This window comes from Sesamum indicum, linkage group LG1 (assembly GCF_000512975.1).
Source record: "Sesamum indicum cultivar Zhongzhi No. 13 linkage group LG1, S_indicum_v1.0, whole genome shotgun sequence".
Classification (NCBI taxonomy): Eukaryota; Viridiplantae; Streptophyta; class Magnoliopsida; order Lamiales; family Pedaliaceae; genus Sesamum; species Sesamum indicum.
Genome location: NC_026145.1, coordinates 2,954,992 through 2,969,649, shown reverse-complemented (window position 1 = coordinate 2,969,649; position 14,658 = coordinate 2,954,992). Strand labels below are relative to the sequence as shown.

At 32.3% G+C, this 14,658-nt stretch overlaps 1 protein-coding gene across 4 annotated transcripts in view; it reads right to left on the bottom strand.

Moving 5' to 3' along the window:
* Positions 1–13,092, bottom strand: part of LOC105155625 (SNARE-interacting protein KEULE) — a 20,728-nt gene extending 7,636 nt beyond the window's left edge. The window contains exons 1-13 of one of the 4 annotated variants that reach the window (XM_020694211.1): positions 12,835–13,092; positions 7,798–7,856; positions 7,541–7,622; positions 4,777–4,855; positions 4,469–4,519; positions 4,248–4,344; positions 4,123–4,155; positions 3,701–3,826; positions 3,431–3,622; positions 3,251–3,334; positions 3,075–3,173; positions 2,903–2,976; positions 1,004–1,100 (exon numbers count right to left, since the gene is read on the bottom strand). In XM_020694211.1, coding sequence (XP_020549870.1) covers positions 1,004–1,100; positions 2,903–2,976; positions 3,075–3,173; positions 3,251–3,334; positions 3,431–3,622; positions 3,701–3,826; positions 4,123–4,155; positions 4,248–4,344; positions 4,469–4,519; positions 4,777–4,855; positions 7,541–7,622; positions 7,798–7,856; positions 12,835–12,907 — 1,146 coding nt within the window. In that variant the 5' untranslated portion in view covers positions 12,908–13,092. Of the gene's footprint in view, positions 1–1,003; positions 1,101–2,902; positions 2,977–3,074; positions 3,174–3,250; positions 3,335–3,430; positions 3,623–3,700; positions 3,827–4,122; positions 4,156–4,247; positions 4,345–4,468; positions 4,520–4,776; positions 4,856–7,506; positions 7,623–7,797; positions 7,857–10,324; positions 10,344–12,834 lie in introns of those variants that run through there. The other 3 variants (XM_020694216.1, XM_020694212.1, XM_020694217.1) reach the window with 3 other exon arrangements.

The window sequence follows — 14,658 nt, the reverse complement described above, 5'->3', positions numbered from 1 at the left end:
CATACAGATTGAGAAAATATTTTTAGTACATGTTTGATTCGGGTGAAAAGTCGACGTTCAAGAAAAATAGAAGTAAAAGGGAATGAATAGAAAAAGTATGGCGTTTGGTTAGAAAGAATAAAACAAGGGAAAGTAAAATTGGATGTATATAAAACCTATCTAAAATCTAATTTTACAAAATTGGGCGGGAAAATGGAAATATAAAGCTAAAAAGAATAAAAATTACCCATTTATTTTTATTTACTCTACTACGTATACATATAATTTCCCTCCAATGCTTTGCTTCTTGCAAGGTATTTTCAAGACCAACAAACGCGTTGATGCTTGAATCGAAATATTTATTTGAGGGTTTTGATAGTGTTTCTTATTTGATTGAAACTGAATAGTTTAGGATAAAAAACAATACTCATTTCATTATATTGACATATAAAAAATATTCTCTTTATTGTTTGATGCGTACTTTTTGTTAATAAGTTTTTACTCGTTTTGTAACTTCAAATTATTATAGTATATGAATCGTTTATTTTCTAGTAGACTAGTACAAGAAGAAGAGGAACAGTTAGTCGGTAAAATTATGAAAATCAGTCGGGAAAGTAATTCCTTCCAATTATACCAAACAACTTAAAGGAAACTATTTCTTTCGCCTCCCGCCTCTCACTTCCCCTTTCCCTTATTGAACCAAACAAAGCGTTATCAGCATTAAATTCGAGAAAATATCAGTTCATTGATATAGTCAAATAATCAAGCATTTTCATGAGTTTTGCTAAGTCATATATGCACGTGGGTGAAGTGCCAGATAATTTAAAAGAAAACATTGATGGAAATGCGATTGCTCTCGTGGAAAATAAGCTCGAAGCAAGTATTCATTACAACTACTGCACCAGTAGGTACACATTTCGAAGATTAATTAGGTAGTGACACTTTTCTGTAAATTATTTAAAATCAAGTGTAGACAAAGTAAGAAAACTAAAGCAAGTTGCAGTCGGGAATATGTGAGACTCACATCAACATGGAGGGAGAGCTTCTCAATTTGTTCGCTATACTGAGGCAATGCTTGAACCATCCTTTGCAAGTCCCGAGTCGACAGCTCGCTACCAACTCTACACGTTTTACTTAAATGAGAGAGAAGTGATACAAGATACAAAATAACCAACAGGTACTATTGCAAAACAGAAGTAGAGAAACATGATCCTAGCATTCCTTGAATTCTTAAAACCTATAAGAAAATTGAGGTATAAAAAGTAAGGGCTAATTACACCTAGCCTCCTACTAGTAGTTAGAAAATTAGACTTGGACCCTTTCCAAAAATATCATATTTACAATCACACCCCTGCTGTTAGGGTTTGTCCTAAAATTCCTGACAGTAAGCAAACAACTTAATAAACTTTATCCAAAGATCCTTATATGTTACCAACCAAAATATCCTTGGGTGGGTGTAACTCTAACTTACATATAATAAAAATGGGGTCGATATAATAGACAATATCGTAGAAGTTAGAATGATGACATATGGAGATGGAAAAAACAGTTGTTTTTACCTTTTTAATGTTTTTTTTATCTTTCTACATACATAGTGAAGCATCAGTTACTAATCACAGTAGGAACTACTAATTTTCTCAATTATTTTAAATATAAAAAAAATATATATGTTATTGTCATCTTGAAAAAACAACTTTTCAAAATTATAGATATTATAAATGCATCTATCACCATTTCCAAATATCTCAAACATTCTTATTAGTAAGAATATCACAAATACCTCTCTAGAAAAATAAAAACTTTATAAAAACACTTTTTAACATTATATAGAGAAATCACAGTCATAATTAATTGAATAAAAACATATTAATAGTGTGAATTGGAAATGAAAGAAACAAACATAGTCAATGCCCATTCCGCTTATTCATCTTAAAGTATACATATTTTCCTAACCAAATCCTCCAAGCATACTCAAACATTATAAAGAAAAACCAACAAAAAGACACGCCTTCAACTATACAAACATAGCAAATACATCCCTCCAAAATATAAACATTGATAATACATTGAGGGGCAGAATGGTCATATATAAATACATTGTATAATTATTTTTAAAATTGTTTAAATCAAGTACAAAATGAGAATTTCACCAATTTAGTTTGGGTTTACATCGAGGTTTTTCGGAAGGAGTCTAGTGGCAAGTTACAAATTCATTTGGCGTACTTGGGAAAAAAGAAAAGAGATTATGACATTTGGTATACCTCCTCAACCCCAACTGAGTACTCGTATTTCTTTTTTGGGATGTCAATAAATATTGTCCAATTTTCTAAAGTGAAAATCATTCCAATAAGTATTATCTTACTACACATAATAATGTGACTCAATAATTCCCAACTACTACTAATATACAAGGGGCAAAGACATAAAAAACTTTCAGTTCCTTAACTCCAACTTAAACTCTGAGCCTATTCAAGTGGGACATAAAATTAGGATGGGAGGAGTACTGCAAAGCAGAATATTCTTAAAAGCTAAGGAATGATAAGCACAACGACTGCATAAGAGATCAAACTCACAGAATCAACAATATCATTGAATTTCAAGAGCACATAACTTGATTAAGATGAAATACTAGCTAATCAGTACAAGCCAAAAAAATAAAATAACTGTCAGGGATCTCTGCATGTTTTATACATAAGCATACAAGATGAGTAGCAACTTTTGCACAACATATCGACAACAAAAATAGTTGGTATACATCCCTTATGAAATAGGATATGATATTTAAATCTTTCATGGAGCTACATTCGGGGAGTTTAATATGGGTCTATCCAAAAAGAAGATTTATAATGTTAAACAATATTTCACATTAGAATAACTTGATTTAGGGGGAAGGAAACCTATTATGATTAATATTTCAACCAACCTTGAACCATGGATCTGTGCAGCTTTATTTTTAGATACAAAGTTTGTCATCTTCTCATGCAGCCGTTCACTCGCCTGACATAGTCAACCATTGATCAACGTAAATTTATAATAGATGCAAACTCTCTTCAAAACCAGATTCAAAAATGCAAGTTTGTACATGTTCTACATACATCAGCTATATGTGCATGGCGGAGCTCAAGCCAGATAGGGTCATGATCCTCCAAAAGGACCTCTTTCTTCTCGGGTACACCACTGGTTTTGCTTGGAACCTGAGCAATATAGTTAGTTAAAGGAGGTGAAAATTTTCCAAATGCACGAATAGTGCATAACAATGTAGAGGCATTACCTCATGGACATATTTATTTCCTTCCATATTTAGTAAGTCATGGCACATAGCATCATATGTCCATTCATGTATAATTGGAGCAATCTGCACACAGAATATAAAATGTCATAGATGTTAAGAGTATAACTGGGACTACACTAGGATCTTCAGTTATTGATTGAAAAAATAGATTAGTTTCACCTGGTCGATTGATCTGTCTAAGATAAGCAGTTCGCATGTCTCTGACTGAGGGAAGTTAGGGAGGTTGGTCTTATATTTCGTAAGACAGTTCCAAACACCAGCAGCTAGCTTTGTAGGAATTAGATCACGGAAAGTTGTCATTGTAGTAGGATCAAGGGATTTGGCCGCACGATAACGCACAAATGGAAACTCCTGTAACATGACAATCTTATAAAGGTCGGGACTCTGTGATCACTTATTTAATGGGCCAACAGAACTTGGATCACATACCCGCAGTGACGCAAATACTGTAGCTATTCGGGTAGCCATCAAGTTCAAACATGCATCACCTTTGCGAGAGCTTTCTTCGTCCCCAAAGAGTTCCTCAAGGGCTCTTTCATTGTCAGTGACAAAACCCTGTAGTTATTGCTTATTGTTAAAAAAATCTCAATGCATACAGCAGGACATCGACAATCCCCACAATATTGTCTGGTTGTATACATATCCACAGGGCAATACAAAGAAGCACACTGAATGGTACCCTTTTATAAAGTAGGTCTAGTTTTACATTTTTATTCCTCAAACTATTCTACTAAAATTTTGAACATACTTGCATCAAGAAAAGATTTCCACATATACAGCTGCATCCATCCATTTGTCAGATCATTAACAGATACGAAAATCCTCATTCAAGTATAAGAAGGATAATATACCTGGCTATCTATAGCAAAATACTCCAAGTTCATCTGCAGATTTCACATCAAAAATGAGAATAAAGACCAATGGGAACTCTCTGATATAAAGCTTGAGTACAAAAAGTTTAGATTGTAATACTAACCTCTCTCAAGGCACCAATGCGAGATAAAACACTTCCATCTCTCTTTATGTGACTGACCAATTCTCGGGCAACAGGTGAGCTAAAGAAGACGAATGCCCTAATGACATAACAAAAGAAAGCAAGACAACAAAATAAATGAATCAATAGGAAAAAAATTGCTGACTGTGAGACCGATAAAATTAGTAAACAACATAATCACAACGATTAAACGATTAACATACTTTCTGTACAATGGCGATCTTCCAGACATATCCGAAAGGAAGATAACAATACTGCATATCAAACAAATGGATGAAAGCACGAATGAGAATGATTTAGAGGACAAAAGTAATGCGCACATATAATATAAAACAAAATGAATCTTAGGAAGAAAGATTGAGTGGATCATTTGAAAGTGATAGGTGCAACCACCCACATCTTTCAGCAAGTAAGATATTAAGAACTAACAGAGAGAGAACTTCATGTCTCAGCCGCAAGCCTCGTGACATCAAAACTAAAACATAGATGATAAGAAAGTGAAGTCTCATACTTTTCTTTGGTTGGTTGGATGAAATATATGGCATCCATGGTCGGCAATGGTTGTCTCCGCTTATGTATGTCTTCCACCACTGCACGTCACACAACATGGTTACTTCTCTATCTGAAAACTGTTCATAATGATTTAGGACAGGCGCATTCTCCCAAAGCTGAACTATTACACAAGCCATTTTGTTAATATTTGCCAGGTAAAGATTGAATGATCCAGTGAATTGCACAGTTGATGACTTTTGCACCAAAATCATTTCAAAATTTGGTTTTACCAGATAGAAAGTCTGGACAAGCATCTAATAGAAAACCAGCTACTTAAAATAAATGGAATAAACTAAAACTTCATGTTCTGGGACTGCTTTGCTGGTCAAGTAAAAGAGACAAACACCATGCCTATGTTTCTAAAGCAAGGTAACTGAAATCATCCCAAGAACAGATATCCAATGCAAACAATGAGGAAGTGTAAACATCAGACTGACACAACATAATAGTCCAAAAACCCAAGGATGACAACAATGTTAGACCTATGGCCAAGTGGCTTATATGGAATATGATTAACAAAACTAGCAGAATAAGCAAAGACCACATATGCAGCAAAGCACAAAAAAGGCCAACGAAAAGAAAAACTTCGACACTGAAATATTTTGTCAGGCCATTCAAACAGAAGCAAAGATGGCATTGCAGCCATATGCTTAATAAGCAGGCACGGGTCAAGAGGTTGTGCACTACTTTCTCCATCCCAATTTCAATACAATCTTCTGATCGACATTAAAAATTCAGATAAGAGTTGATAAAGTGCCAGTTTAAAGTAATGGTTCATAGTTAGTGCAATCATATCAAATTGTCCAATCTTTTGACTAATTTTGTTTTATTATCTGGTACAACTTAATATCATAACACTTCAAATTATCACACCCTCCTTCCCATTATTATTATCCACTTTGACTAGGTGTAAAATTCATCAGAGCTGAAAAGATAAAAACTTTGTGTACATTTATATTATTGCCTTCAAGTAGTATCTCAAATCATTAATAAAGTGGGAAGGCCTTTTGCATGAAATGGAGCATTATTTTGGTATGTCCTAAGAAGGAAATGGCAGTAATGAATTTGGAATTTTAGACAATATCTTTTAGGATTAAATACACTTTCCACCTTTGAAGCATACCTATATACGCATTTGCCCCCTAAAGTATCAAAGGTAACAAAAGCACCCCTAACAAAATATTTTGTTACTGGCCTGGAAAAAATGCTCTTCCTACTTACCTCCTAAGATCTTTTCACTTACCTCCCTAAAATATGTTTATCACAAAATTTCCCCATGAACCCTTTTTATAATGATTTTGAATTTTTATTAAAATTTTATTTGAAAATTAATATATAAAATTTATCATTTATACTAAATTATATAAAATATAAAAATATTTAGAAGTTCAATATCTGCAACTATATTTGACAGAGTAAACTATTTCTTTCAAATATACATATACATATGTATAGTCCTCATGAAACCATATATATCATCCATATAATTTTATGAAAATAATATTTTTAATTATTTAAAACTATATATTTTAAATTTAATTACATGATAATTATTTAGAATATATCATTAAGCATTACTCAGAAACACTATGGAATACTATAGAGGAATTATAAACATATTTTGCATATTATATAATATATATATAAGCTCAATACAACTTTTTAAAATTGTAGTTACAATAAAATAAATGTAAGATACACATAAGTATTTAGAATCTAGATATATAACATAAAACATAAAACATGTAGGCTTTTAAACAACCATATAACAATTATGAGACTTTACTTATAGAATTTCTACAAGTTTCTATACTAATTATAAAATTATATATTTTGAACATAATTTATTTTTAATAAATTTTAATAATGATTCAAATTATTTTACAGGGGAATGATTGTAATAAACATATTTTAAGGGGGTTAAATGATAAAGGTATTTTTCGTCCTAAAATTCATGGTCAATGTTATTAGGGGGGTTTGTTACCTTCTATACTTAAGGGGGTGAATCCGAACGATGGCACACTTCAAGGGGGTGAAGTGTATTTATCCCTATCTTTTAGGTTGTTTAGTAATATCAAAATGCTATACTATGAAATAATTAAATTATTTCATATTGTTTTCACAAAAATAGTCAAGATAGTCAAGTTGATTGGTCAACGACACAAATCCGACAATGCATTCTGGAAGGCGGTAAGAATAGTAATATATTCTGATAACATACATGTTTCAAGATACGTTGTTTATTAATATTAAAATACTATACTAGGAAAATAATATGCCATATTGTTTTCAAAAAAATAGTCAAGATAGTCAACTTAATTGGTCAAAGACACAATTCCAACAATGCATTCTGGAAGGTGGTAATATTTTCTGAGAACATACATGTTTCAAGATATATTGTTATTAATATTAAATACCATTCTAGGAACTAATTATATTATTTCATACTGTTTTCACAAAAATAGTCAGGATAGTCAAGTTGATTCGGTGATGACACAAATCGGACAATGAATTCTGGGAAGGTGATAATATATTCTGAGAACATGTTAGTGCAACAGTGGAAGAAAATTACAGCTATTCATACAAACATTCAAATTTATGCTCAAGCACATAGATAATATAATAATGTTAGAGGTGAAAGCACAACATAAACCAACTTTAGCACAAGGGATAGAAAGAAGAAAGATACAGTTTTTCCCTGAGACTGGCCTTCTATTTCTTACATGAAACTCCTTCCTCGGTGATATCTGCCATCTTGCATGCATAAGACATTATTTTAACTGTTACCTTGTCCATGATGAGTACCTACAGGTTAAAATGTCAAAAGTGGGAGGTAACAAAATCTATAGTAAATGTGTAAAGAAACAAACATTAGGAAGGGGATATTACAAGATAGAGCATAAGAAATGACAGTCAAATAGCCTTCATGCCATTGAGACAAGGACAAACAGTAAGATACATATGAATAAGTTTCTTATACCTTCCAACTTGACTTTGAGTCCCCTGTTTTGGCTGACCGAAGCATTTCATATAATAATCCTGTGAAATGTGCAAAAGACATACTTAACAATGGTAAAGAAGTTAAATAATTCATCAAACAATAACGATGTGGCATGCTATGAATCAATACAAACTTTTCACTAACACATACTTACTTAGAATAGATTAAATTGCAAATCCATAAGAAACGAAAATCCACATGATTACATAATAGTGGCACTTGTAACCAAGGAATTGCATACAGGTAGCTTGGATAGGTGATAGCTTATAGACTACTGGCCTGGAAATTATAGAATTGTTACCTACATCACAAAGATTGTTACCTTATTCCAAACGATAAATTACAATGACCTCCCCTGAGGTTTGGCATAATTATGAATACCCCCTTGTTGTTTGAAAAATTACAAATACCTCCTGATGTTTGATGAAATTATGTAATCCTTAGATGGAGGTATGAAATTATCAACTTTGCCCTTACTGTATTTTTTTGTTTTGTTTAAAAAATTAAAAACTTATAAAAAAATCGAACAGGATGGATGAAAAATTTTTAAAAATTATTAAAAAAATTATCCACTTAGTCTATAAAAAAAATATTTTTTTTAAAAAAATAAATACAATTATAATTTTTAATCCATAAGGGCATTTTGGTCAGTTCACCATAAAAATGGATGGAAATCTAACGAATTGGGCTAATTGTTAGACGACCGTTAAAATCAGGGGGGTATTGGTAATTTTTCAAACAACGAGGAGGTATTCGTAATTATGCCAAACCTCAAGGAAGGTCGTTGTAATTTACCCTATTCCAAATTGAAACCTTAGCTCAACCTTTAAAGTTGAGAAGGTCAATAATTCCTAACCTGGTGTACTAGTAAATGTTTAAAAGCTGAAGAAGGTTTTTTTATTTTTCTAGCAATCTTAGTGGTGTAACTGGTGTCCCACTCACGAAAGTTGAGTGATCAACAGTTTGTGCCAGTTGGTGCAGCCCCTGAACTCAGGCAGAAATACTAACTTTTTCTTTGCTAAAATGGATGATCATTTTTTCTCTTACAACCAAAATGGCCAATACCAACATTCACAAAATTATAGAGTAGTAAAACGTCACAAAGATTGTTACCTAATTCCAAATTGTTACCTTAGCTCAACCTTCAAAGTTGAGATTGAGAAGGTAAATAATTCCTAACCCAATGTATTAGTAAATGTTAGAAAACTGTAACCAAAGCGCTTCTTTTTTTTGGTTGGCAATCTTAGTGGTGTGACTGGTGTCCCACTCACTGCAGTTGAGTGATCAACAGTTTGTGCCAGTTGGTGCAGCCCCTGAACTCAGGCAGAAATACAAACTTTTTCTGTGCTAAAATGGATGATCATTTAATTCAACCAAAATGGGCCATACCAACATATTCACAAATAGAGATACAGGCTCCTGGAACATGGATAAGGAAGGAGTCCTCCAATCCAAACCTTTTTCCAGAAACATTCTGTATTTTAATCTATGTCTAAAAGATGGACATATCACAGTACATTGCAAATCGGTTTTTGTCCTGCATGTCAATGAGATGCTTAATCTGAATGTTTCCTAGTTAATTTACTTGTGAAACAAGATAATAAACACCAGAAATCTACCCTTGCAAGTTATGCAGTTTTAAGGTTGAGACTTCATTCATTTTCTTCTAAGAGATTCTTGGAAGGTCCCAGGGAGATCCTAAGGTTTAATTTCAGCCTTAAAGTGATTCCAGATCTTTCCCAGTTTACATTAAAAAACACCTTACATCATGTAATCACCCACTTTCTCGAAAACAATGGTTTTCTCGATGCAGCACAGCAATGGCCTAGTCCTTTTAAATGTTCAAAGATCTACTTCTCCAATACCATACTCCTTAATAGTTATAGCCTTTGTGGCACATGTTTGCCCTACTGGCTTAGCAAAACTGCAAGTGCAAGTGCAGTTCTGTCAAGTGGCTTGTAAAAGATAAAATGCTGATAGTCCTGGAGTATATCAATTGAACATTAGGTCGAACAAGCAATTAGGTCTGACAACAAGAATCTGGAACTAAATTCATCTATCCTTGTTGCCTGCTACTCTTAAATCCACATCACTAAATGTATTTGCATAGGCCAACCATTCATGATTATCAAAAGAGAATTGCATGGAAGAACAGTAGCACAAGTTGGAATTAACCGAAAACAGAGAGGGACGAGGGGGAAAAAAAAAGACGAGGGTGTAAGATAGTGCTTCTAGCAAAGACCAGGAAAAAAGCAATATAAATCATATCTTGATAATTATCAACTTTATTGCAATAAAGATATTATTGAAGGATTCATCTACATAAGAGAACTCCCCCCGCTTGATCAAGGAATAAGGCACATAATGATTTAGGTCGGTCCCAACAAACTGACAACAGAAAATATATATCCATAAGCTTGGGGATTGAGGCTCATAAAATACAATTATAACAGTAAATATAATATTCAATTCTTTAAAAAAGCGTAACAAAAGATTCAAGGATTACCTTACACACTTCCCTTTTGGCAAATAAATGTATTTCTTCAACAAAAACCTTCTATATTCACTGTTACTTGCAAATTTTGCTTCTTTAGCAATAAAGCACAACTTCCGGTTATTAATGGGAGATAGAAGGAGAAAAAATACAAACCCAATCTGCAACGAGGGAAAGAAAATACTAGGAAAGGAAAAAACAGAAGATGAGACAAACAAAAAAGAAGAGGAGAGAATAGAAACAAAATTTAAGCTTTGGAAGGGCTAGGGAAAATATCATAACACAATCTCCAATGCCTTTCTGATCAATTCTGGTAAAATGAGGAGATTCATGAGTATTCATAATAGATGGAATTCTTCCCCTAGCATAAATAGTAGGAGGTGAAAATATAAGTCCTAAAGGAAATAACAAGAATTTGAAAAATTTTATTCATAAGAGACTATGCCTTATCTTACCAAATACCAGTATCAACACTCAGATTTAACAAAAGTAACTTACTCAAGACTCAAGAGACTCAATATTGAAATAGAAACTTATATTTTGACCAGACAAGGGTTTCTCTTTGATTGAAACCTTCAATCCATTATCACAACAAACTTTGTCGGAGTCATGCAGAGTATTTGAATAAACATGTATTTGATTTTCATGGTATATGAAATAAATTTAATCTTATCATAAACACATTTATTCCCCTACTACTTTGAGAAGTTTTTTCTATTTTTTTCAGGAACTTCAAAAAATAGAAAACGTAACCTATCCTGTTTCTCGGAGCTTTAGAGGAAACAACTATCACTGCTTATCTCCAAATTGCACATTCAAACTTCCACTTCAATGAATTCTTCAGGACAAAATAGTCGAACAAAATACAAGGACATCTACCTAGTATTTGGTTGTTTGTAAATCAAAAACCAAGTGAAGAGAACCATAATTCTTTCTTGAGAAGAAAAGAATACTAGTATGACGGGCCCCTGGTTAATTGTCTCGTTTGCTCCAGTCACAGTCATTTTGTTTACGTCAAAGAAACATAGTCCCCCACACCACATAAGCTCCTTTCCCCAAGGTTTCATCGATTTTATACAAGTTAAGACCCTTTCCAAAGGGTTGATTGATTTTATTTAACTTAAGGCATCTTCTAGGTGTGAACTATATCTCTCAACCCCATACATCTGAATACTTCCAGTATGCAATTATATAGAACATGTCGTTACCAATCAGCTTGTATAAAATTCACATACAAGTTAAGGCATCTTTTTTGTGCGAACTATATTTATCAACCCCCATACATCTGAACATTTCCAGTATGCAATTATATAAAACTGCCCTTATCAATCAGCTTGTATAAATTCACATGATGCCATTGCTCAAGAGGCTACCAAACCATTCACAAACCCCAAATTTCGTGAATGTCAGACTCGTGGCAACTCCATTTCATCAAAGAAACATCTTTTAATTCATTTCTACAATATTCATCCCTCCCATAATCCATTTGCACTCATCACCATCCTGTACGGGTCTATCAAGCAATAAATAAAGATGTAGTAGAATCATATACTCAGGGGGAGCAAGTAATAATCCCCAATTACTGGAGGAACTGATATCTGAATCTGGAAACAACTTTTGAACAGAGCAACTTACCTCAAGTTCTTAAAGGTTATCGTTTGAGTTGGAGTTGCATTACTAATCAAGTTATCCGTACAGTAAGTGTACTGCTAACAAAAGGCAGATTGTGCCAATGATGTGACCTATTCTTAGCTTATATTTATAAGAGAATAACTCATTCCACCGAGGCCAATGGTAGCAAACTCCAACTCTCAATAGAAGAGCAAAATGATGATACCCTCTTGAGATGTTTCAGGTGCCATGACCATAAGTAATCTAATAAATTCTAACTGAAACAAAACCCTAATGCCTGTAAAACACTGTGTTCGAAGAAGATTAATTGAGGAACCATTAACTTATTCTTGTTTCCTGTCATCTTGAAAATATAATTATCCTCCATTTTTCACCACTGCTTCACTACAGTTTCCAATTTATTCACAATCTCAAACAAGATTAACCCATTTAAGTCCCTCTTTTGTTACTGACTGCTGTTTTCGCCCTACATCATACATTTCTATGTCATATCCTATTCCTTCGGTCGCAGCTCCCACCTCCGCCCAGAAACACACACCGGAACAACACATTTTCTTCCCCAAATAGAAATTTGAAAACTTTGCGATGGCCATAAATTTACAACCACATCATCAATACTTCCATGTAACAGAATCCACCACACTCAAGCATCTGGAGATCAAGTTCCATCAATAGCAATTTAATAACTTAAAACTAAAAGCTAATGAAATAAAGTAAACAGAACAGAAGCGAGTTCTTTACACAACACACATCACTCTCAACAGCAAAACCAAAGCATTTCACTCAATCCAATCACATAAACATATAGACAAACCAAACCCGACCACCACTATCTCAACATATACAAACAGGTCGGAGTAAAGGCGCGTCGGGATGCGAAATTGACTTACTGTCGCGAGTAATTTGGCGGAAATTCTTGTACTCACTCCCCTGAGACGACGTGTCGGAATCAGACATCGACATGGTGATGAATTTGGTAACCCCAGAAGCTATCACTTTTATCTTCTCCTCCCTAATCGATTGATCAATCAATCAGCCGTATTATACTCGTCGATCAGAAGTCCTCCTGAGTTCTGATTGCAGAATCTAGAAAGAGGAAAGATCTCAACACGGAAGAAATTAGAAAAGAAGAAGAAATGGTACTAATATTCGGGTTTTGCGTGGGTTTGACTGTTCCAACCCGATTGTTGATTTTTCTATGACTACTCAAGTCTATCCGGGTCGGGCGGGTACACTCGGGTCAACTTCTTTTTCTTTTTTTTCATATTTGAGATTGTTTATTATTAATGTTATTTTGGTATTTGAATAATTATAAATAATTTAATTGATATTTGAGTTTTATTATTAATATTATTTTTATTACCCTACCGATTTTTTTATTATTATTTTTATATTATGGTCATTTTTTTTAGATAATAAATAAAAATAAGAATAAATATACCAATAAAATCCAATCAATATATTTTTTATTTTTTTGAATATTTTACTTTATTCTTATATTTAATTATTATACTTGATAATAATATTTATTTTTTATTCACTTTATTTAATAAGATTACACATTACTTAGTAATTAATTGTGTTAAAAGTAAGATTCGAAATGCATTTCAACCTCAGAGAGAAATTCAACTTGCGTTTTAATATTTAAAAATTTATAATCTAACATATAAACTCTTGAATTTAAATTTAAATTTTTGCGATGAAAATTTAATATTTGAAAAATAAATACCTCGAACAATGAGCAAACATTTAGGTGTATATCTTTTAATATTATAAATTTAGGACAATATTTCTACTTTAAATCTATTATTTGAGTAGATTGGAAAGTTATTTAATGGTGAGTTAAATATTGAGAAATAAAAGATAGTAAAAAATATCAAAATAATAAAAATATAATAATCTTCATAACCAAATATAATAATGAAAGTTAAATGATTCAAATAAAGACATTCTGCTAAAAAAATTATAAAATTTTTTCTTATGATATCTTTACGTGTTTTTCGTTTTAATATTTAACCGTGAAATGATTATTACATAAAATATAATAATAAAAAAATCAATTAGATATAAAAGTAATTATTAATTGTGAAAATTGATGACTAATTGAGTCATTTATAATTATTTAGATACTAAAACGCCAGTAATAATAAAATTCAGGTATCCAAAAATAATTTACCAATAGATAATTTATTTATTGTTCTCACGATATCAATTTAAGTTTGAAATATTTTCAAATCTTGTTAAGTATAAATGTGTATATATATATCTCAAATATAAGTACAAGGAAAAAAAATAATTTAAATTAAGCAAATAAAAAAATTACAAGTAAAATGTAAAATTTCCTAATAACTTTAATAGAGACATGAGGTTTTTTTTTAAAAAAGCATTCAGGGTTTGAATACCATTTGAGCCTACGTGTAATATTTTTATTTTTAAAAGAAAAAAATTCCCTAACCAACAACGGATTATTATGTTCGCCAAAATAGATATTATATTTGATATATAATATATTTGATCCGGGTTTATCACGTTAGATTTTTATCATAAATCTTGACCTCTCCATGTAACCACTCCGAATCTAATATCTAAAGATAAAACAAAAGGATTAAGCTAGTCGGATTCGTCCCGACGACGACACTCCGATGCTTAAGTTAGTTCGTGGTCGAAAGAAAACTCTGCGATCTAAATATGCGAGCAAAAAGTAATATCCCCAA